Here is a 25,038-nt window from a genome sequence, read left to right on the forward strand (position 1 = left end):
TAAAACAAGAGAAGATTTGACGCCATGGTCATACATATTTCCCAGACGTTTCGTCCCTCGGCATCTTCCTGAAGAACACTTTTTGTGAGTGTAGAGAGTGCGGTGCTATCTTGTGGTGATAAAATTCCATGTGAGTTCTTCAAATTTTCTCTTACAAACAGGGGTTCTACCCGGTTGGCGGATGGGCATTTGGCCATTTAGGTGACGCTCTGCACTCCCTGGTACATACGTTCTGCCTTGGTTGGCTGGACGCTCGCCACATTGGACGGGCGTTCCATCTTGGGCGGACGTCCAAATGGCTGGACGCTCGTCCTGAATTCCATCTTTGGGCGGACGGCCCCTCTTTGGGATGACGTTCTGTCTTGGTTGGCTGGACGCTCGCCATCTTGGGCGGACGCTCGTCATTTTGGACGGGCATGCCATCTTGGGCGGACGTCCTTGGACGCTCGCCACATTGAACGGGCGTTCCATCTTGGGCGGACGTCCAAATGGCTGGACGCTCGTCCTGAATTCCATCTTTGGGCGGACGGCCCCTCTTTGGGATGACGTTCTGTCTTGGTTGGCTGGACGCTCGCCATCTTGGGCGGACGCTCGTCATTTTGGACGGGCATGCCATCTTGGGCGGACGTCCTTGGACGCTCGCCACATTGGACGGGCGTTCCATCTTGGGCGGACGTCCAAATGGCTGGACGCTCGTCCTGAATTCCATCTTTGGGCGGACGGCCCCTCTTTGGGATGACGTTCTGTCTTGGTTGGCTGGACGCTCGCCATCTTGGGCGGACGCTCGTCATTTTGGACGGGCATGCCATCTTGGGCGGACGTCCTTGGACGCTCGCCACATTGGACGGGCGTTCCATCTTGGGCGGTCGTCCACATGGCTGGATGCTCGTCCTATGCCGGGAGGTCCTGTTATTACATAAGCCCCCCAAGCCCGAGCATAATTTTATTGTGCGAAGGGATTTTCTAGATGGCCTCCGAATTGCGGGGTCCTCGTGGAGGTCGACTTGGCGTACCCTGGAGGACAAATGGCCGGACGGTTGACTGCTGAATACCAGATTTGGCTAAGTTATGGACGGCCGGCTCTTTCTGAATGCCAGATTTGGCTAAGTTATGGACGGCCGGCTCTTTCTGAATGCCAGATTTGGCTAAGTTACGGACGGCCGGTCAATTCTGAATGCCAGATTTGGCTAAGTTATGGACGGCCGGTCAATTCTGAATGCCAGATTTGGCTAAGTTACGGACGGCCGGTCAATTCTGAATGCCAGATTTGGCTAAGTTATGGACGGCCGGCTCTTGTTGAATGCCAGATTTGGCTAAGTTACGGACGGCCGGTCATTGCTGAATGCCAGATTTGGCTAAGTTATGGACGGCCGGCTCTTTCTGAATGCCAGATTTGGCTAAGTTACGGACAGCCGGTCAATTCTGAATGCCAGATTTGGCTAAGTTACGGACGGCCGGTCAATTCTGAATGCCAGATTTGGCTAAGTTACGGACGGCCGGTCAATTCTGAATGCCAGATTTGGCTAAGTTATGGACGGCCGGCTCTTGTTGAATGCCAGATTTGGCTAAGTTACGGACGGCCGGTCATTGCTGAATGCCAGATTTGGCTAAGTTATGGACGGCCGGCTCTTTCTGAATGCCAGATTTGGCTAAGTTACGGACGGCCGGTCAATTCTGAATGCCAGATTTGGCTAAGTTACGGACGGCCGGTCAATTCTGAATGCCAGATTTGGCTAAGTTATGGACGGCCGGCTCTTGTTGAATGCCAGATTTGGCTAAGTTACGGACGGCCGGTCATTGCTGAATGCCAGATTTGGCTAAGTTATGGACGGCCGGCTCTTTCTGAATGCCAGATTTGGCTAAGTTACGGACGGCCGGTCAATTCTGAATGCCAGATTTGGCTAAGTTACGGACGGCCGGTCAATTCTGAATGCCAGATTTGGCTAAGTTATGGACGGCCGGCTCTTGTTGAATGCCAGATTTGGCTAAGTTACGGACGGCCGGTCATTGCTGAATGCCAGATTTGGCTAAGTTATGGACGGCCGGCTCTTTCTGAATGCCAGATTTGGCTAAGTTACGGACGGCCGGTCAATTCTGAATGCCAGATTTGGCTAAGTTATGGACGGCCGGCTCTTGTTGAATGCCAGATTTGGCTAAGTTACGGACGGCCGGTCATTGCTGAATGCCAGATTTGGCTAAGTTATGGACGGCCGGCTCTTTCTGAATGCCAGATTTGGCTAAGTTATGGACGGCCGGCTCTTGTTGAATGCCAGATTTGGCTAAGTTATGGACGGCCGGCTCTTGTTGAATGCCAGATTTGGCTAAGTTATGGACGGCCGGCTCTTTCTGAATGCCAGATTTGGCTAAGTTATGGGCGGCCGGTCCTTTGCTTCGTCGCCCAACCAAGCTGAGAGTTGTTCTCGTTGGAACACTCTTTTTCACCAGCTTGGAGTTTGGTAGGGTGGACGGTCTTTCGCTTCGTCGCCCAACCAAGCTGAGAGTTGTCCTCGTTGGAACACTCTTTCACCAGCTTGGAGTTTGGTAGGGCGGACGGTCTTTCGCTTCGTCGCCATTGTTGCCGGTTACCTGCACCATGAAGGGAACATAGCGAATTTCAAGTTTAAAGAAAGATGTGTCCGTACCTTGTAAGGCCGAAAATATGCTATGGCCAAATGGCCGAGAAAAGGTTGAGGCCGAACGGCCGAGACTGTGCTGAGGCCGAACGCTCTCAAATGTTGAGGACGAACGGCCGAAATCATGACGAGGCCGAACGGCCGAAGATAGGCTTAGGCCGAACGGCCGAGACAATGCTGAGACCGAACGTCCTTAAATATGTGGAGGCCGAACGGCCGAGACTATGCTAAGGCCGAACGTTCTTAATTATGTGGAGGCCGAATGGCCACGATCACGCTGAGGCCGAACGGCCAAGGATAGGTTGAGGCCGAACAGTCAATAATACGCTGAGGCCGAGCAGGCCGATAATATGTCGAGGCCGAGCGGCCAATAACATGCTGAGGCCGAACAGCCGACAGTAGGTTGAGGCCGGACGGCCAAATTTGGCTAAGCACCGGGTCGGACGGCTAATACTTGAGGTCGGACGGTCATGAATGGGGGCCGTATGGCCAAGTGGCGGAGAAGAGGTTGAGGCCGAACGTTCGAGACTGTGATGAGACCGAACGTTCTCAAATGTTGAGGACGAACGGCCGAGACTATGCTGAGACCGAACGTTCTTAAATGTTGAGGACGAACGGCCGAGATTATGTGTCGTGCGGCTAGGAAGTACTGTCGATGGGGTTGTCTGTGCTCATTTCTCGTGGTCACCTTTGGGTAACCAAAGTCACACGGCCCCACGGTGGGCGCCAAATGTTTCAACTGGATCGGTGGGAACCCTGTAAAAACACACGAACTTACTGTCGAAGACGGACGGGCGGACGACGAAGATGCACAGACCGAGCGGACGTCCTGCTGAATCCCACGAACCGAAGGAAGCGGCATTGGCGGGCGGCACAAAGATGGACGAGCGTTACTCCTCGCTCCAAACCGGGCGGACGTCTTCCAATCCAGACGCTCGCTCTCTGCTCCTTGCCGGGCGGACGTCCTCCTGCTCCAGACGCTCGCTCTCTGCTCCAAGTTGGGCGGGCATCCTCCCTCTCCTAGCGCTGCTCCACACTCCCAGTTGGGGAGAGGCCGGGTACCTGCTAAAGGCACTCCGACGCTCAAGTCAGTAATATGACAGAGCGATTGTGATGCGTGTATGCATCGTTATTCAAGTTAGTTCAGAGTTCATACCTGAGACCTTTATTTATAGCGAATTGTAATGGGCTTTTACCTTTTGGGGGCCTGGGGACGGCCCAATAATACCTTAATCTTCGTTAAGGACTTTAATGTGTCATTAGCATTTAACCGTGTAATCAGCAACGTGCGTCGGTTGGGAATGATGGTCGGTCAGGGATGTTATCCTAGGTGGGCGTCATGCTCTCGAGCGGACGTCCAATCCTTGGGCGGACGTCCAGCTCTTGGGCGGTCGTCCACTCCTTGGGCGGTCGTCCACTCCTTGGGCGGACGTCCAGCTCTTGGACGGTCGTCCACTCTTTGGGCGGACGTCCAGCTCTTGGGCGGTCGTCCACTCCTTGGGCGGACGCCCAGCTCTTGGGCGGACGTACAATCCTTGGGCGGGCGTCCGGCTCGTGAATACGTATCAGATTATTGGGCGGACTGGCAGATGACGGGCGTCCTTGGACGGACGTTCGGTTCCTAAGGACGCTCGGTCCAGACTGTTTGGCGGACGTCCGAATTATTGGGCGGACACGCCAACTTAGGCGGACGTCCACTTCTCAAATGGCTGGCCGCTCGTTCGGTCCAGCCTCCGGGGCGGACATTTTACCTTGCGCGGACGTCAAGCCTCGGGCGGACGTTCTACTTTGGGTCGACGTCCTCTATCGGTACATATGGCGCCGTCTATGTGGGCGTCCTTCCGTACGGCATCCGGCACCTCTGGTACAATAATAATTTAGATTAGAAAATAAATATAATTAAGAACATCTTACATTAAAAACTCTACAAAATGAATAAAGAAAGTAAAATTCAGTATTACATACTTTTTTATTTCAACAATTATATTGAATTGACTTGTACTTTAATGAAGAAATTATACTCAAATGAATATATATATATATATATATATATATATATATATATATATATATATATATATGCTGGAAAAGAATAAAAAAATCATTTGAGTGAGCGTTCTTCAATATTTAAGAATGGAAGAGTACAAAATTGAGTGAGAATGTTCTACACAAATGCATGACTGCAATACAAAAGTGTTAATGCTACTCAAATGGAAGCAATAAAATTAAGATTGATAAATGAATAAATAAATAATTTTCAATATGTAAGAAAGTTAATACCTAAGCTTATATTTACTTGTTTATTTTATTTTAATTTAGTTAAGTTTTAAATTATTGTATATTTAGATATTTTCAATTGATTTTTTATTTATTTAATATTTAAATTTTGTATATTTAATTGAAGTTTTGTAATTAATTTTTTTTCATTTGATTGTTATCTTGTGTCATTATATATATTACTTTGTTAAATTATAAATAATTTTTTTAATATCATATTTATTAATTCATAAAGAAAATTAAATAATACAGCTAGACAAACTTATTCAATTAACAACAAAATTATAGAAAATTTATTAAACAATATACAAATTTTAAATACTAAACGTAAAATAAATTTAATAGATATTAAGTTGAAGATATGAAATTTATGAAAAAATTTGAAATTTAATTATTTTTTTATTTTTAATTATTATCTCTTAATACTACTAAAAGAAAGTCACTAAATACTTACATAAAGTTTTTTTTTCTATTTTATAGAAATTAAAAGTTAAGGACAATTTTAGACAAATTTAACTTTCAAAGAAAAGATAAAAATAGTATTTTTTGTATTAAGAAATTATATAGAGGAATTTTTTAAATCATATACCAATTATATAAAATAGTGAACTGGGCCCACTGGCCCACTTAGTGAAGTGGACCGTGAAACATTCTCCTTACACATGCCAAATCAATTCCAATTATGAAACCAATTGGCGCCTAATATTTCCCCGCCACTGCAAATTTTCATTTTCATTCCAAAAAGTTCAAACAAAATCAGTGTTCTTTCTCACATCTTCTCCCCTTCAAAATTCCCAATTATCCTCATGATTCATCATTTCCCACACAACAAATCCCAAAATCCCTTTCTTTTTCTTCATCAAGGTTACAATGAGGGAGCAGAGCGTTGATTCCTTCTACGCCAAGCTTCGTGATTATGCTTTATCTTCTTCCACTTCGCCAGTTCTCATCTTCCCTTCAACCTCCGACGTTGATTCTCTCTGCGCTCTCAAGATCATCTTCCACATTCTCGAATCTGACTCCATTCGATACGCCTGCTACCCTGTCTCCTCCTTCCAAGAGATCCACAAATATACCTCTTCCTCTGCCTCAGACTACGACGACCATCTTTCCATTGTTTTGGTCAATTGGGGCAACCACCGGGACCTCCGCAAAGAGCTCAGTCTTGGCCCTAACGTTCGTGTCTTTGTTGTCGACAGCCACCGTCCCATCCATCTCCGTAATCTAAGTGATCAAAACGATGCCGTTTTTGTCCTCTTTACCGACGAGCAGCAGTCTGATCTTGTCTATGACTTTGACCTCATCACCCTTGCCAACGCCATTGCTGCTGAGGGTGATGAATCCGAATCTGAATCTGAGTCTGAATCGGAGTCTGACGATGACGGGAATAGATCTAGGAAGAGGAGAAAAAGGAACGACGATGATAAGGACGATGATAAGGACGATGCGATTAAACTGTACCGGAAGCTGAAGAAGGATTACTATCAATTGGGGACTTTCCACGGGAAGCCGTCCGGGTGTTTGATGTATGAGCTCGCGGATTCTCTCAGGAAGAACACCAATGAGTTGCTCTGGTTGGCTTGTGTTTCGCTCACGGATCAGTTTGTGCATGAGAGGTTAAGTGACGAGAGGTACCATCATGGAGTTATGGAGCTTGAGCAGTACATAAACAGTTCTGGAAATTTGGATGTGGTTACTTCGGTTACACTGTCGGATGGTACGAAAATTCGTGCCCCGAATTCTTCGGTGATTACTTATGAGGACCAGCCAAAGCTTATGCTGTTACAGGAGTGGAGTTTGTTTGACTCCATGATGTGCTCTTCGTACATTGCCACTAAGTTGAAGACTTGGAGTGAGAATGGGGTGAAGAAGTTGAACCTTCTGTTTGGGAGGATGGGGTTTGCTCTTGCCGATTGCCATCAGAAGTTTCAGCACATGAATGTGGAGGTGAAGCGCAAGATGAAGGGTGAGTTTGAGCGGTTTTTGCCTCAGTATGGACTCACTGATTTCAACTACAGGAGTTTCCAGAGGACTCTTCAGTATAGTTCTAAGGTTTCGGCCGCGGATGTGGTGTATGGTGTGACTGCTTTGCTTGAATCTTTCGTAAAATCGGATGGTTCTAGCGCTTCTAAGCAGTTTGGTGTGGCATATGATGCGCTTTCTTTGAACAATATCGACAGCTTGAGAACCGGGATGCAACATGCTATTAAGATTCAGAGGGCCATTTTAAGGCAAGGGAGTGCTGCAATTACCAAGAATGGATGCATTAGGAGTGGAAGGAGTTTCCGGTGGTTGAAGTTGGAGGATTCAAGTGATGCTAAGTTGTTGGGATACCCACAGGCATTGACTAAGTTTTGTTTTTTTCTTATGGACGCTTTAAGGGAGAAGGGGGCGACAATGAAACCTTTGCTTTGTGCTTGTGTATCACAAGATCCTGGGAAGGTGCTGATTGTAGGGGTTTGTGGGAGGCCACGTTTGGCTGGGGCTCGTGGGAACGCATTTGGGATTGCATTTAGGACTGCTGCAGAGGAGATTGGAACTGAGTTCTTCCATGAGTTATTTGAATCATCTTGGATTCTTCTGGATGCTTCAGCTGTGAATTCTTTCATGGTTAGGTTGATTGAGAAGCTGTGAAACTGCTGGATTTCTTATTAGAATTAGTTCTTTGAGGAACTTCTCTGATTGCTGTGCCTGGGACTGAGATTAGCAATAAGTGATGTGCAGTGGTTGATATTGCACCAAGACATGACTCTTTTCTTAGTTAATTGTATTGTGAGTTATAGCATATTCATTTGACTTTTCTTACCTGTTTCCTCAAATGTTACCTTGACATTTTAATGTAACTACTGTTCTATTCCAAATTAGATGTACCATTGCAATATTGAATTGAAAGTACGATATCGATGAAGTTCACATATCTAGTGCTGCATTTTTAAATTTGTGTTGCAGTATTTCTGTGCTTTCTACCTGAAGTTGAACTTGCTTACGAAGGTCCATACTATGTAATGTTAATTTTATACGAAAAAAAGATGTTGTATGTTCTTGATGCCACCAACTAACTTACGGACTTGTTATGTCAGAGCATGCCCCAGGAAATCATTGATAGCCATGAGTTGCAGAGTATTACCTTGTATTACCTATGAGAGTGCAGACAATATGACGTAGTTGATTCGTCACTGGTATGGAAATGATCCAGGGTGATGCTGAGGCAGTTCCAGAACTGAAAGCAACAAATGGATCTATCATTGCAAAGAAAGCCAATCCCCAGTTTTTGCATCTACTTTGTCTGCTGATAGACTTGAGATAAACCAGGGACAAACAGAATGGAGAAAGGAAGCTCCAAGATAAGAACCATCAAGTGTGTTGTCACCTATGCCTTCATTCATGATTCTGTTTTTATCTTGCTTGTGTTGTTTTCTTATGCTGGGTTGTTTGTTTTATCAATTTTCCCTCGATATTTTGGTTAGAGTTAGGAATTGGTTACTGTTTTCTTGTCATGCTCACAAATATAATTTGTTGTCCGAATCCTGTACTTAGGCTGAATAGATTGATTTCAATCTCTGATGCCATGCATCAGTTTCCATGAATGTCATGGTACCTTCCTCATGGGAAAATATAAATCCCTGAAATTGTTATGGATCTGCTATCCACTGCAAAACTCCAACATGTTGTTAAAGTAATCATTTGAAAACAATTCAATTAGCCAATTATCTCGTTTCCTATTTAAAAGTATTGTTTTAATATGGTTTTAATTTTAATGTCCTTACCCGTCTTGCTCTCTGCTGATTTCTTAAGTGGCAAAAGTAAATATTACAATTCAAAAGTAATTTATGCTTATCCGAAAAATTTAGTATCTGTCACAGGAGTTATGCCTGCCGTTGCTATAGATAGTTATAGAATACAAATTTTCATTTAAATTGGAAATGTATCTTGTGCAGTGACATTACCACTGAAGTGGATCTAACCTTTGATTAAATTTTATCAGTTTAATAGTTTTTTTTATAAAATAAAAATTGAAAAATTCAATGGTTCCATTAATTATTGTATTGAATCATGTCATTTTTTTCATCGGAGAGGATCATCTCCCATTTAAATTATTTAGAATCTTTATGTATCTTGTGCAGTGATATTACCACTGAAGTGGATCTAACTTTTGACTTTCCTCATTTGTCAATTAAAAATAAAATGTATCCTGAACTTAGTGGTTTTTCGACCTTATGTCAATTAGGAAAACATGTTAGATCTATCTTTCCTAAAAGGTCTCAATCAAAATGTAATTTTAGTTTCTCTATTATCCATTCCGATATTTGGGACCTAATTGTGTCTTATCTTTTGATTTTAGGTATTTTGTTATATTTGAGTATTCAAGATGTACTTGAATTTATCTTACGAAAAAATAGTTCTAAATTGTTACTCATTTTTCACATCCGTTTTGAACGAAGTCAAGAATCAATTTGTTCAAATAATTAAAATCTTAAAAAGTGACAATGCCAAAGAGTATTTCTGATCCATTTTTTTTGCAATCTTGAGTTTACATGGTACACTACGTAAGTCCACTTGTCTTTATACACTGTAGCAAAATGGTATAGTAAAAATGAAAAGTAGACACTTTCATGTAAACAAATTCTTTATTCCAATTTGATGTAACGTTGAATTGAAACTGGGAGATTTTCATGGATATAATTCACATTTCAAGTGGTAGATTTTCTTTGTTTTTTACATTGGAACATTTTTTGTTTCTAGTCTTGCTAAGCTCTCTACCCCAAATTGAACTTGTTAACAAGGTTTGACTTTGGTGGTTATAATGAGAGACAGACCTGCTGGAACTGGAGTTTTACTCATTGTCGTAATATATGCTGAGAGTCATGAGAGACCATTTATATAATTTTATATTGTTTTATCAATGTTTTCTTATTTCGGGAAGTTTGTGCTCTGGAAGAAAGGCAGCTGTTTCTAGTTGCCTAGAGGTTCTTTAGATTACATATTGTAATTACTTGTTCGTTATGTTCTTTATTTTAATTTGCAGAATCGCAATTATTCATTTAGTATGTTTTATGAATTTATATATTTGTAGATATGTATCTTACATTATCATATCTTGTGTTTTCTTAAAATGAATTTTGTATTGGATATCTATCATATTTGCATGAGCTAGAACTATAACATTTTATGGTCCTTTCTGCTACTGCTTTGCAGAAGCAGCTCACATTGTTATTATTTTGATTTTGAAGATTTATACAGTTATTTTAATTAACATATGACCAATATATTAAGTAAAGTTGTCTAACCAATAAGGTGCATTTTAAGAAGTGAGGCAAACAATGTAATACTTGCAATACCACCTCTATATATGCCTACTGGAACCTGCGAACTTATCAGAATAGAAATTTATTAATATGAGTTATAGCATTTGATATCATATCAAATTCACCTTAAAAGCTTTTGGAACTTAAGTGAAGCTGCTTAACAGATGTTAGGTTGTACTCAAAGAACTAAAAATTGTTCTTTGTAATTGGTATGATACCGGGAAAGTAGATAAGCTCCGAGTTTCAGACAAGCAATAAGCGTGGTATTGCTGAAAATTACCAAATAACAATATATCTTAAATGTATCAGTTAGTCTTCTTTCCTTAAATTTGATGCCTCTAATGTTTTTCTCATTTTCAGCAGATGAAACTTTCTCCACCTGCTGGCCGACCTGACAGAAAGTGGAAAAACACCTCATTGGAGCCAGGTCATGATGGTTTAAGGCTGTTATACTGATAGGTTTCCGATTAAGAAACCTAATCAAGATCCCTCTAAACCACCTCTCAGAACAGAAAGATAACAAGAATGGGAACAAAACTGTGTATTATTCACAAAAGAATACTCTGGACACTTACAGAAACAAGGGCATAACCCCTTTCACAGGACAAAGCCTGTTAACAAATTAACTACCCAAAAACTGTCTTCTAACTATCCAATCAATCTATTTATACAATTCCTGTGCCTTCTGTCCTAATCCCCTTTCCCATTATATCCAAATACCCTATATCCTAACATATACTTTATAAGGTTTTATTTGCGTCTTGTTGATAATGAAATATAGTCACTTTTACACGAAGTAAAAAGGTGTTAAATCCTAATTACAAGGGGTGAGGTTGCAAGGTATTTAAATCAGTATCTGCTATGAAACTGAGGTTAAACAAGCTTGACAATTTTACAGCATAAACACAAGCAGGTAATTAAAGGTTTCTGTAAAGTTTTGTACCTACTATTTAGCTTCTTGTTAGTTCATATTTTGAGATCATTACAGTACAGTTGAAAGCGACGGGTTGCCTGAGTTTGAGATCATCATTTAAGATGACAGTGAAAATACACATATGAGCATAATAGCTAAGCTTATTCTATGATCTCAAGGAACATGACTAATGACATTGAATTCACTTAGGGATAAGTACCAGGTATTATAGTTCTTTTCTTGGTGATGATGAGAAAAGCAGATTTGGAGTGCTTAAATGTGGACAAATTGTTTACTAATCTGAATGGAAGAAAATGTTTGCCTAATGGATCAATCTTGCCTTGGGATATAAACTAATCAGGAAATGAGTAATATTATTCATTGCATGATGTATAACCACATATTTTAGAGATATCAACCATTTTGTAATGTTGTATTGTGTTGGTGTTATGCATAATCTAACGACAATTAATTTGGTGCAGTACGAGGTTGGAATTTGAATAATACATCATAATATCCTTCAAAGTCGCATTATGCAAAGTGCATTGCTTGACTGTGATTGTGATGAGACAAAATAAATAAAACCGCGTATAACCTGGTTGATGTTATTGATCTATCAATATAATGTGTTTGGTTTAAGTTTCGTACTCTTGGTGAAAACAGAGATTATAGGAATATTAATGCTAAGCCAATATGGCTTATAAAATTCGGCATGGTACACTTTGTAAAGGGGGCATCTTGATTACGGGCTTATTTTTAATCAATGTTAGAATTTGACTCGTGTAGGTTGAGAATCTTGTTATTGAGAACCTTGACAATAAGCCTCGAAGGCCACTGGAAAGGAAGTTTACAAAAACTTGAGTCTTTGTAGATACAAAAACCTTAGTCTGTAAAGACATTATATTTTTGTGGCAAAGATTAAAAGTAGTATACATAAGAATTGAAATAGGAATTTCTTTTATCAACATACTATTAATTTGAACGGAAATTCAAATTATTGGATTCAAATTATGTAGGAATGACTAAGTTGAGTGAAAAAGTCTCACTAAAAGTATTCAGTCGGATTTAGCCATAAAAATTAATCATTTAACAAGATTAGTGATTTTAATATCAATGTCAAGGTGATCTTTCTCCCAAAAATTAGAAAACATTAATGTTATTGAGTATGATTTTATACGGACTCATTTTAGAACCTACATCATAAGTCACAAAGACCAAGAAATCTATTTCTGGAAGTTTGTTATTGAGTATGATCAATTTGTGTTATGCTGCAGGTGATCAACACAATAGGACTAAAATCACAACCCATTAATCATTGTAAAAGAATTGTATAAGAAATCTTGTATATCCCACCTAAATACAGAAAATTGAATTATATAAAGCGTGGCAGTTACATAACATAAGATTAAAAGGGACAAGTCACAATCTTGCATTCGGTGTCTTTACTGACCAAAAGAAATACAGAGAAAGGGGAAGACACAGATTTAAGACATACGTCTAGAATATTTTCCTGGGAAGAGAGTGCCTTGAATATTTACAAGTGCAAGACACACCTTATGTTCATTCACAACCCTATCTTTTCTCTTCAGATTATAATTTATACTTTCACACAAATCATTTTTTCCCCCAGCAAAAGCAGCAACTCTGAAGAAGCAAGGATAAAAACAGAGAGAAGCAATGAAATATCAGTAAGATGAAAACTCCAAAGTTACAGATGAATATACTGTATAAACATTAAACAGCTTTTGCAGGCATACCTGAGCTTTCTCATCAGCAGGCTGATTCCGCACACCATATTGTCTAGCATTAGGTGTGCCTGGCACATGTCCAGTCCCCACCTGCTTCTCCTCCCGCACTCTGTTGAAAATATGAGTGTAGCCATCAGCTGATGCAGGGTTGCTCTCGTCCCACTCACCAAATTTTGGAACCGCGGCACCTTTATCAGGCTGCCAAATCAGAAAGCTACAGATTAGAAATTATTTTCCAAGGAATGTCTAATTAAGATTCCTAAATCAAACCTTAGAGATTTTCAATATTCATGATTTTTACATTTCTTGCCACACACGGTCATAAACAAGAGAATAGAAAACTTACAGTTTCATCCCCTCGGTTAGATGGTCTTAACCGGGACCTTCCTGGGGTAACTTGGCTGGTGTCATATGAATTCTTTACTTCCCATGAAGGACTATCCCTGCCAGGGGTTTTTGCCTGGCGATGAAGGGGTGAACGGTCAATGTTGTGTTCCGATCCAATAGTTTGTCTTGAAGGTTTTCTACTGTTGTCAGCGGAACCTACTCCCTGGCCTCGATGCACGGAATCAGTGCCCCTCACATGGCTACCATTGTCATGGCGAGCTGGAGACTCAGTGAAATGTTTAGCATCACCATTGTCCCTGCTCTTTTGTAACTCATATGTGGATCTCACTGATCCCTTTCCAAATGGATCCTCTGAGTGAACTCTTGGTTTTGAATGGGGTAGGTCAGCAGACGAAACTGGATATGAATTTTTTTCGGGCTCATTTATCATCTTCGAACCAGATTGACCTTTCTGGGTTTTGTCAGAATAAGCTGTATCTGAGACATTTTTTTCATTTTCCTGATTGCCAAACTTTGGATCATGAGAATTTTGCTGTCAAACAGAAATATTAAAAAGGTCCTGTTAAGTAACTGATACACGTTTAAATGCTAAGGATTTCATTCCATTATCACAATAAGAGTTATCAATGGAGAAATAGCAGACAAGGGAGATAATATTGCTCCTATTGTTTGTCTTTGTAATGAGGATCATCTTTTGGCATTTCAGGAGAATGAACATGTTAAAAGTGCATGTTTGGAAATCCATTCCAAACACTTTGAAAGTACCTTTTACTCAAAAAGATACACTTCACTTCCTTCGACCAACATACTTTGGCCACCCCACCACTAGATCCCCAAACATATCTTAAATTTTCTCAAAGCAAATGTAATAGTAAACACGAACTACAAAATTTTAGCATTTCTGTAAGCACAGTAAAATACTACAAGCAGTGCATAACCAGAAACAAAATTTCTCCATCTAACTTGTTTCCCATTCATTATTTTCCATCAAAAAATATCCCCACAGAACTCTCAAATGGTAGAAGGATTATGCAGAGAAAAACTCCAAATAGCCTTTTACAAAGTGTCATGTTAACAACGCAAAATATACAGGAACACATAATCAAAAGCAGAAGCCTACAATTCCACATTTTAGTATAAGATGTTTTACCTATCCCCACTCCTACAAGTGGGAAAATATTATTCATAACCTAGGTTAAAAACAATAAAGCATCACCTGAGAGGTATATTTTCTGTATTTATGAGACTAGGGAAGAGGCATGGGAAAATGGAATTAACAGGGATCAAACCTACCAACCAACAGTAGGTCCCTAATCATTAAGAGCAGGGAAGGGACCATATAAGCTAAGACTCGTCAAATCAGAAAGGCCCTTAACCATGCTTAAAGAACCAAAGCTGGAGAATTACCCAAAACTAAATAGTATACTCATTAACAATTATACCTGCATTTTGAAGTTCAAGTTGCATCTCACCTGTTATAATCTTCACTCTTCTTGCTTTGTCTTCAATCTCTCTTTCCCCCTCATGTATGGTCTCTATCAACACTTTCTATATTACATTTAGGTAGTTTTTACCCATTTACACATTTATAATCATTTACCATATTAATAAAAAAAATTCAATTTACTACAAGCATTTGTTTCATTAATTCTTGCAATTTACTATAAGCATTTTTTTCTACACTTTACAACAGAGTAGAATGTTCACATATCCCTCCATCAATCAACAGGTAGCATTTTTTCATCCACAGTCAATAAAGTCCATGTTTTTCTCCACTCCCTAGGAGCCACAAAAATAGAGAAAAAGACTTTAGTGTTGAAACTGGCTCATTCAATTCGCTTGTGCCATCTTATACATTCAAATATTCTGAATACTCTTGCAGGACTGTATAATTTCCAGAAATTCCCTTTGATCTTGAGGAAAAGGCAATAGATTAACTAAATCTGTAAGGCTTGAGAGAAAATTTCCAACAACCAGGTTCAAAAGAAGCAAAGCTATTATTATTCTATATTAGGACTATGAAAAGGGGGAGTTAGTTAGGAAAGTTAGAGGGGTTGTTAATTAGGTATCAATACAGGAAGAAGAATAGAAGGAGAGATTTAGATTTGTTGTCATTGTAAATTGAACCTTAGCACCATTAGTGAAGGGGAAACTCTTGGAGGAGATGTTTGTCTTCTATTCAATAAACTATTTCTTTTCTTTCTCATTCCAATTCTTGGTTCCTAACATTCTTTAATTACCTTATATAACCACCTAGTATCTTTCAGAAGGCATGATACGAGACAAAATTCAAGTTTTTGGGCTGTGGTTATATGAAATCAAGAATGATTTTGTAGGTCTAAAATCTTTCAAAAAGTCACTTTCACCCTACAAGGCTGATTCATGACAATTTACTTGTTGAAACAGGTTTTACAGATATTGTTATTAAAAGTCTTCAAATCATTCTTTAGGACTAATATTTTAGTAAGTCTCTTAACTTCAACGTACAAGGCTGATACACGACAATTTGCTTGTTGAACAGACAGTTGAGGTTAGTTCATTTACATTTTTATCAAGTTCAATTTAGATTTCTCAATTCCAGTTTCAAAAGGCTGGAGAATGTTCAAACTAACATAGCATAGTTTAGTTTACAAACCCTAGATTTAATTTACAAACCTAACAATTTCATACACATACGCATTTGCAAAAATCAGTACAACTTAAATCACAAAAAGCATTATTCATTTTCACTATCGTCTCTTCCGTCAGACCATCCATTATGTATTAAAAAGTTGTTGCATACACTCATACCACTGGAAGTTACCAACTAATTAAAAGTCAAAGTCATATGAACCAGTAAATTCCGCATAAAATTTACTGTTGTCAGTTGATGTTACACGAGTCACAGTTATCTGGAAAAACTGAAAGGATATTTCTTAGGAAAGAAAAGCGCTGTGGTGCCTCTTTGTTTCAAAGGCCAGATGCATTTGAGATACAGCCGACAATTGATTTATCAGGATCTGCAAATGTGGGTACTAAACAAAAAGGGTAACTTGGTGCTACAAAGTTCCAGCCATGGTGGGGCCCATGGAAATGCTTTGACCCATTAAGGGAACTAAAGAAAGATGGTTATGTTGGATGGAGTTACTTTGGAGCTAGGATCTAATGATGCAGTTTCAGTATTAAATTAGTCTATAAAAAAAACCATGATCAGAGGATTCAATTTCCCTGATCGCCTCAGTGTCCTTACCATGTTATATCCGTCATGTTGGACCACTCCAAAAAGTAGAGATCTTTAACCTTCCTTTTCTGGCTTTTCATCTTTGCAAGCCAACTATGAGAAAAAAAAATTAGCTAATGATATAAAGTTCATGTTTTCTTAGTTATGCCTCCAGATCATCAGATCCTAGCACCAAAATAATTTTATCCTACATATTCATCTTATAGTTGGCATTTGGGTTGTCTTTTTTTCTTACCAGAACAAATTGTAGAAACAGCTTTTCAAAGTTGCTCAAACATCTCTAGCAAATATATAAATCCTGCGAAAGTCCTAAATTTTTGTAAGAAATAAAAAATAGGATTCTTAAGCTTCTGAATTAACCAAAATTAGCTCATTGCCTCATTTAAAACATGATATATAAGGATATGGATACAAAATATAGATGAATTAAAATGTGTATACTATATCACAATAGATAAAAGCAAACCTTGATGGAAAGTGAGAAAAGCAACCATTCAGGGGAACATGCTTTCCCCCTTTATATATAGAATATTATAATATCTCCAAAACCAATTAAATAAAGAACTCTTTGTTATGCATCCTAATTTTTAATCTGGATCCCTAAAATATGCAGAAATTAAAATCAACATGATATAGCTCCATCCACTCAATACATAGCACTATTCTCTACATTAACAACTTAATCTTTATATAATGTTGTTAAATTTTTAGTTTTTGCTCTTGCAAACACTTGCACATGGGGTAGATATGCTAAGGGCGTTTGTGAATGGGTTTAATTTGGGTTGGCTTTGCATTAAATAATCACCTGAATCAAATATAAAATTAAAGAAGTTCAATTTGGTTTGGTTTCAATTTAATATAAAATCTGAACTAAACCAAACCAATGTTTTGCAGTTTGTTTTGGATTGGTTTTGTCACTATAAAATAGTTAAAACATTTTTCACAAAAAAATTGTTAAACATTTCATAATGAAAATTGTCAAACAGAGAGACTTGTGAATTATTTTTGTATGACGGTTGTTACATTGATAATGTCAACTTTCCTTCATATTTACAAGTTACATAATTTTATAGTTAAAAATTACAATACAAATTTGTTATCTTGTTTTTATAAATATAAATATATTGTAAATTGTAAATAAAATACAATCAAACCATAAAACAATCATAAAGAGACATACTCATGTATGTTTGTCCCTAAAACAATCATCAAGAGACATACTCGTGTATGTTTGTCTGTTGTTAATTAACTCTAGACATATATCATTGTATTTAAATATAATAAGCATCCTTGTTTGGTCTGGTTCTTGAATTTTGATTCGTAATTTAAACCAAACAGTTTGGTTTAGAAAAAAAATAAGTAGATCCAAAAAATAGAAAGAAAATTTGGTTTTGTTTATTTCAATCTACAAATGGCAGATCTAGTTGCTTTGTCTATGCTAATTCAACCAAAAACCACATTTAAGAGTAAGTATTTTTGTTTTTCCAATAACACTAGTATTAGTGCACATACAAGTATGCATACCTAATATATTTAGAAAAGAATTCATTTCATAAGGCTAAGCTAAAATTTTAATAAACCTGATTCATGAAGCTAGTTTCCACCATAAACTAAAATCATTTGTTAACATGAACTGTCTCATGATCCAATCAGCAGGATGCAAAGGGACAGCAAACCAGAAAAAACAAAATCAAAATGTTGGCCAACCATCAGAGCTTCAGAACATGAAGGTATGCACAGTACAAATAACAATAAGAAGGAACTGCACTTGAACAAAAGATTACAACATAATGCAAGAGATTGAAACTTTGATTCCCTACCCTTTTCCTCAAATTTTGTCAGCGGCAAGGAACACGCAATACAAGAAAAAGTGAAAGAGCAGAGAGAAGGTGGAAGAACTCACAGCCATGTCCTGCTTTACTGAGTTTGGGAAAAATAAGCACTACCCAGAAGTGGTAGAGATGAATTGCTGAAGAAAGTTGAGATTTTTCTTTGGATCAGAGCCTGGGAAAGTGAAAGCTGATAGAACCCAACAAGTTTCTCCACTGTATGAAAAGACCCAGAAAGAAAGAAAGAGAAACAAGGAAGCTTAGTGAGAAAGCTTTATGAACCACACTGACCGGCATCACCTCTCAATAAATATAAAAAAGTTTATCAATCATTTAGTTAATATGAGAGGATAAAATAATTAAATTGATAAGGTAGTAATAAATTAAAATACTTTTTGTGTTAATTTAATAAAAATGAATTAAAATTAAAATTGAAATTAAAATATAAAACAACATTAAAAATATTTAAAAAGTGAAATTTAATTTATTAAATTATTAGTTAGGTGTAGTGCACTTCTACTTGTTTTATTAATATTGTTGTGTAATAAAATATTTTATGATGTACATTAACTTTAATACAGTAATTTATTAAATTAAAACTATAATTCTGATTAAACTTATGAATTTGGACTTAAATTTTTGTTCAAATAAAAAAGTGCGGGTCCTTTATATGTGGTGTTCATGGGATTGAACTTAATGATGAGATGTTTAAGTAATTGATTTTAATTTCAATAAATCGGTATTAAAAATTATAATACTATGCTGTTGGTACACTCATTTGGAATATAAATATAAAAGTTTACTAGTTAACCCAAATTCATAATTTGTTTTATCAAATTTTTATATTATTTAGGCTTCAGCAAGTGTTTTTTCCATACTTATGTCCTAATTAACAAAATCATTATAGTATTTTATTTGTTGAAATCCATTGCTTGGGTTATAAATATAATTACTGGCTGGAATTCTTTTATAATTTAACTTGTGTATATACATGGTACAATTAACTTAGTAGTGTATTTTACATAAATACATGGTACAATTAACTTAGCAGTGTATTTTACATAAATACATGATACAATTACTGAGACAATATTTTAAACGTTCTATATAGAATGTAGATATCAAAGTAAAATATGTTCTACAGTTTGCAATTTTTTCTAATTATAAACAAATTGCTTGATATTACTCACGCGCGTACGTTTATTTTTTTAGTTGGTACATTTTAGCAATGTGTATCGGATATTAGTAGACAAAAATATCCTTTTATATCATGGATTCTAAGTTTTAAGGTTAAATGTATTTTAATAATTTTCATTCTAAAAACTAAAAAACAACAAACTCCAAACCCTTGCTCACTTCTCTCATTCCTCTCAACCCTTTCTTTTTTATCTCTCTCACTCTAACATTTTCTTTGTCATCCTATAGTAGCTCCAACTAAAAAAAATCAGAAACATTGACTGTTAAACAATCTTACAAAAAATGATTTTATAATGAGTTTTCATTTTATAATTTTCTGTCTTATCTAATTTTATCCAATTTTCACAAACATAAAGGAATTGGTAATTGACCTGGAAAAGAAATACTCACTCTTAAACAATTTCTTACAAAAAATAATTTTATAATGAGTTTTCATTTTATAATTTTTGTCGTATATAATTTTATCTAATTTTCACAAGCATAATGACATATGAAGGAATTGGTAATTGGCCTTAATGAACCTTTGCCTCAAGGTGAATATGTCAATGACTTAACTCTTTTACAAAAATAAATCGTTTAACGGCAAGTGTTTTTGATTTTTTCAATTTGATTTTTTAACCTTAAAACTTAGAATCTATGATATATAGGGTATTTTTGTCTACTAAAACCCGGTACACATTGCTAAAATGTACCAATTGTAAAACAGACGTACGCGCGTTAGTAAACCCATATATATATATATATATATATATATATATATATATATATATATATATATATATATATAAAATGTACGATGATCACATTCCATAAACTAATTAAATTCAAGCATTTCCATTAATATACACATGAATTACACAATAATAAAATGCTACTAATGAATTATATATTTTATATAATTAATTGTGTAGAGTCATTAAATATGTCAATCTGACTGGCTTTTATTTTTATTGTTATGTTAAAGATGGAATAAATTACTATGAAAGTCTTAATTTATCCTATTAATTAGTTTTTTATAATTTCTTTAATATATATATATATATATATATATATATATATATTAAAAACACTCTTAATCATAAAATATAAATTACTTCATTATAATTAATAATTTAAATTTAATTTATAAGTATTAATTATTTAAGTTGCAAGTTTTGTAATCTAAATAATATAATATAACATAAAGACTTATTATTTTAAGTTATTTTTTATTTTAATTTAAAAACGTTTGTGAATAAGTTCAATTCATTTTAGTTTTGAATTCTTAGGTAAATTAAGAACTCAAAACAAACTAATAGATTAAAATTATTTATCCAATATGTTGATAGGTATACTCACCTCATATATTTATGTTTTTAATGATGAACAAAAGAATGTTTTATAATTTTTTGCACAACAAATGACATAACAATTTATTTATCCTTTTTGTGTTTGTGCTTGAGATGCTAGTATATACATTCATTGTGTGTAAATGAATCGTAAGTTTAAACAGATTGCATATTACATAACTAATATTTTGATTGAGTATTGATTCTAGGAGAGTCTAAGAACAGTCTTGAAGAATCAAAGATCAAATTTGGGTTTATCATCAAGATTCTTTCAAAAAATCTAAGCTAAAGTGCTCTGATCAATTATGCACTGTTGGTGTACTACTGTGAAGATCAGTTTAACATTTGCAAGTGAATTGTGTTTCTGTACAGGTTTGCCAAGAGGAGAGAACCGTGGTGTTGTTCTTGAGAGTTGGGATTGCTTTCAAGGTGTTTGAAGAGCTGATACTATTCTCTTTTTTTGGTAAGATTGTGAGGGTGTTCACATCTTGTTACTATAAGTGATTTTTGAGTGGGATGAGAAGTACATTAAGATGGTATATCTCTTTATTCTTGTAACTCAATCATTATAGTGAAATCCCTTCGATTAAAGTTGTTGAAGAAAGACTGGATGTAAGCTTGGCTGAACCAGTATATATCGTTGTGTTGATCTTTCTCTCCTTTCTCTTTTATTGTTGATTCATCATATTTGTTTTATTGATGTTAAGAAACACAAAGAACTCATCAAGTTTTTGAAAGGATTATTTTTTAAAGGGCTAACCAATTCACTCCCCCTCTTGGTTGAGATATAAGGTATCACTTTTCTAACACAATCTATCAAATTGTGGTGAGTTAACCCATCAAACTTAGTTTGCTTTATCATCGCTACAATTATGTAGGAATCATGATTAATTATGATAAAATACATAATCAATTGTGTATAAATTTTCAGGCATAATTTTCAATGATCAACCAAAGGACTTATCATATCAAAAAAATCAATTCCTTTGCGTATGATGGTTGGTTTTAGTATTTATATTTTAAGAGAATTCTCGTTATATTGAATCAAGAAAACATTATGTGTACACAAATAAAATAACAAAGTTATATAAAACTGTGTAGCTAATTATCTAGGAGAATGATGCAAGCGCTAAAGAAACTAACTATAATAATAACAATTCTATGTGTTAAAAACCATAACAAAAAACTTGATAAAAGAATATATCAATGCCTCCTTTCAAGTTGGGTAGTGAAGATCACAAAGTTCCAACTTGATAGCAAAAATGCCAAAAAGGAATTTGATGAACAGGTTTAATGAAAACATCAACAAGTTGGACTAAGAAAAAGTCGAAAGTAAGTGAATCTTCTTAAATTTTCTTACCATAAATTATGAGCTAAGTATATTTCAATTGATTACCATAATGCTCTACGGTTAAAGTAAATTAGTTAATGTATAATGTTTCATCTATTGCACTCCATCAAACACATAAGCAACTAACTGTTTGTTTGTCATACAAAGTTATCATTAATAGAAGATATTCAGAAAAAAGTTTTTAAAAATAATTAAAATACAATTCAATCCTCTCTTCTTGTGTTTTTTTATTACAACATCAATATTCAACTTCAAATGAAGAATAAGAAATAATAGTTTTCTTATTTAACTTATAAAAGATAAAGGAAAAATCAAGGAAGACATAAAAAATCAACAAAATATTGTTTGCTATGCGAACAACAGGCTCAATTCAGATCAACAAAATTTGATAATATATGAGTTCAAAAGAAGTGGAGAAGAATGTGCCTTAAGCATGCGATCCTTTTTGGTAAGATAAGGAAGAAATTTAAGAGTAGCCTTGTAACGAGTATCAAAAGGATTGGACATTAATTAACTTAAGTGTTGGACATAATAGACAATATTTGCCTTAATAATGGTGAGATGCACAAGTCTCTCAACTAACCACTTGTAACTAGCAACATTAGAAAAATGTTGACCTTGATTATCTTGAAATTTGATAGAAGAATCAAATTTTTTTTTAACAGATTTAGAACCAATCAAACTAATTTATGCAAAAGTTGAAGAACATATCTCTTCTAATTAATGTGAATTCCATATTTGAAATTTTATAACTTTAAAAATATCTTCCTAATCAGATATCTTTCTAATATAACTCTAAAAATGTCTTCTTAGTGGAATATGCTATAAAGATCTTTCCAAACATATTAATCTCTTTCTATCAAAAGAATTAATTCATGAACCGAATATTGAAGCCATTAGTTCTTGCAAGCTTTCACAGACTCATTTCAACTTGTTCTTACAAGCCATTACTAAAAAGCATAGATTTCAACTCTGTCTTATCATCTTTATGCATTAATCATAATGATAGTGATTGATTTCTTGGACATTGATACTCAAGACTAAGGATGTATGAGTTGAACTTCACTTTTTATATAAAAAAGCTTCTTGAGATATTAATTGTTTTCATTTCTCTGTCAAACCCACTGTATAATATCATCAAACAAATTAAAAACTATATAATTGTCACATGATATAATTTATTTTAAGTTTTTTTTTTTCATATTCATTTTGGTAAAAAAAAACGAACAACTTTTAATTGTGGTTTTTAAAAAGTAGATACCGACAACATAAACGATAAGCCAATAATTGTAGATATAAGTTGAAAGTTTTACCTAGTAAAATAAAAGATATGCAAAGTTATTATAAGATTTTAAGTTTAAATTATTGACAAATTACTAATTCTAAAATAAAAAGCAGGTAAAATATCAAATCTCCTTAAAGATAAATTAGTGCTTCTAAAATTTAAAAATGAAATTTAATAATAATAAGAAGAGAAAAGATATAACACAACCATCCAATAAAAAATCAACATCAAGATCATCCATTACTTTGATATTAAAGTGACAAACAAATAAACTAGCAGAGTAAGAACAACAAATTGCGACACCAACATCATCAACAGAATAAGAGCAACAAATTACGGTGCTGCAAGTTGGTGTGTGTGGGTGAGAGATGATGGAGATGAGAGAGAAAATAAGTGAGGAAAGTGTGTTATGGTTAGGTAAATGTTTCTGATATTTTTATTTTTTTATTTTAAATTAAAAATAAAAATTATTAAAATACTCATGTATTTAAAGTATGTCTTTTTTTATGAATGAACTTTTTTTTATCTCCTAAAACTTAGTATACTTTGTTAAAATGTACCCACAGTTAACAAACTCATATATATATATATATATATATTATACAAAATATTTTTAGTTTTCTTAAATATATATGAAAAAACTAATTCAATAATATCCAAAATGATTAGTATTCACAATCACGTAAGAATTCAAAAAATATTGCAAAAAAAATATCTAATACGTATTGTTTTGATTATTTTATATCTTTCTACCATTAAAGTATCTAAAAATAAAGATTAAAAATATTGAAATATTTCTAAAGTATAACATGAGAAAATCATATCTACTTTCTTATTAAGAGGTTGATACAAAATAAATCAGCTTTGTATATTTTTGAAGCTAAACATTTCCTTTAAAATCATCTTTATCTTCCACTTGTTAATATTTCCTCTTCAAGCTCTTTTGCATAACTTGATTGGCGACTAAGACATTCTTTCTTATTCAATTGAGAAGTTGTTGAAAGATTGTCCAAAGAGTTTGAAACACGCTGAGTTGGATTTGAGGAATTTCTAATAAGATTTGAAGAGCTTTCAGTATAGTTTATGATATTATCATCCTTAACAACATTATTTGTTCCTGGTCTCTCGCACCTAAAGCAACAAAATATGTTAGGAGTAGGTTTCTTTTGACGAGTCTCATAATCTCGCTTTCCAGAATTAGAGTCTCCGTTTCTTCCATCCATTAAGTACCTTTTGTTCAAATTTTGTATGATCCAAATTAGATTAGTCATCAAATGATATCAATGTTACATATTATGTATAACTTGTGATTACTATGAACTAAAACGTAAAAGAATATAAAAATGAATGACTATAAGGAAAATATAATTAATTATCATAAATGTTATTTTAAAGAGAGAGAAAATATTTGTCAAGAGTTATTAATTATTATCTTGACTGCCGAGTTCTCGTTGACCATCCAGTCAACGTTTCTAAAAGTTGTTTTCAATTTCAGTCAACGGTCATTCTCATTAAGTTGATCCACTGTTAAGTTTCGCCATCACAAATCCAATATATCTACACATGTAAAATGGGTAGCTCAATTCAAAATCTATAAATACAT

At 35.5% G+C, this 25,038-nt stretch overlaps 2 protein-coding genes across 2 annotated transcripts; one reads left to right on the forward strand and one right to left on the reverse strand.

The window, feature by feature from the left end:
* Positions 1 to 5,641: 5,641 nt before the first annotated feature.
* Positions 5,642 to 7,827, forward strand: CDC45 (cell division cycle 45). The gene has a single exon (XM_047320252.2). The coding sequence runs from the start codon at positions 5,781 to 5,783 to the stop codon at positions 7,542 to 7,544; it is 1,764 nt and encodes a 587-aa protein (XP_047176208.1). The 5' UTR covers positions 5,642 to 5,780; the 3' UTR covers positions 7,545 to 7,827.
* A 4,707-nt stretch (positions 7,828 to 12,534) lies between these two features.
* On the reverse strand, positions 12,535 to 18,555 carry LOC124843491 (RPM1-interacting protein 4-like). Its single transcript, XM_047320250.2, has 4 exons — positions 18,349 to 18,555; positions 13,224 to 13,757; positions 12,887 to 13,075; positions 12,535 to 12,773 (listed from the first exon to the last, which is right to left on the reverse strand). Exons 1-4 carry the CDS (start codon positions 18,352 to 18,354, stop codon positions 12,744 to 12,746), a joined length of 759 nt encoding a protein of 252 aa, XP_047176206.1. The 5' UTR covers positions 18,355 to 18,555; the 3' UTR covers positions 12,535 to 12,743.
* Between the last annotated feature and the right edge of the window lie 6,483 nt (positions 18,556 to 25,038).

This window comes from Vigna umbellata, chromosome 5 (assembly GCF_029865625.1).
Source record: "Vigna umbellata cultivar VRB3 chromosome 5, Vumbellata_1.0, whole genome shotgun sequence".
Classification (NCBI taxonomy): Eukaryota; Viridiplantae; Streptophyta; class Magnoliopsida; order Fabales; family Fabaceae; genus Vigna; species Vigna umbellata.

Bases quoted from the DNA above. Each gene is read 5' to 3' on its own strand.
- CDC45 (XM_047320252.2), top strand. From the start codon at position 5,781: ATGAGGGAGCAGAGCGTTGATTCCTTCTACGCCAAGCTTCGTGATTAT.
- LOC124843491 (XM_047320250.2), bottom strand. The intron at 13,076-13,223 runs GTAAGTTTTCTA...CTGATTTGGCAG, and splicing joins CTAACCGAGGGGATGAAACT to CCTGATAAAGGTGCCGCGGT. The intron at 12,774-12,886 runs GTATGCCTGCAA...TTGCTTCTTCAG, and splicing joins CTGCTGATGAGAAAGCTCAG to AGTTGCTGCTTTTGCTGGGG.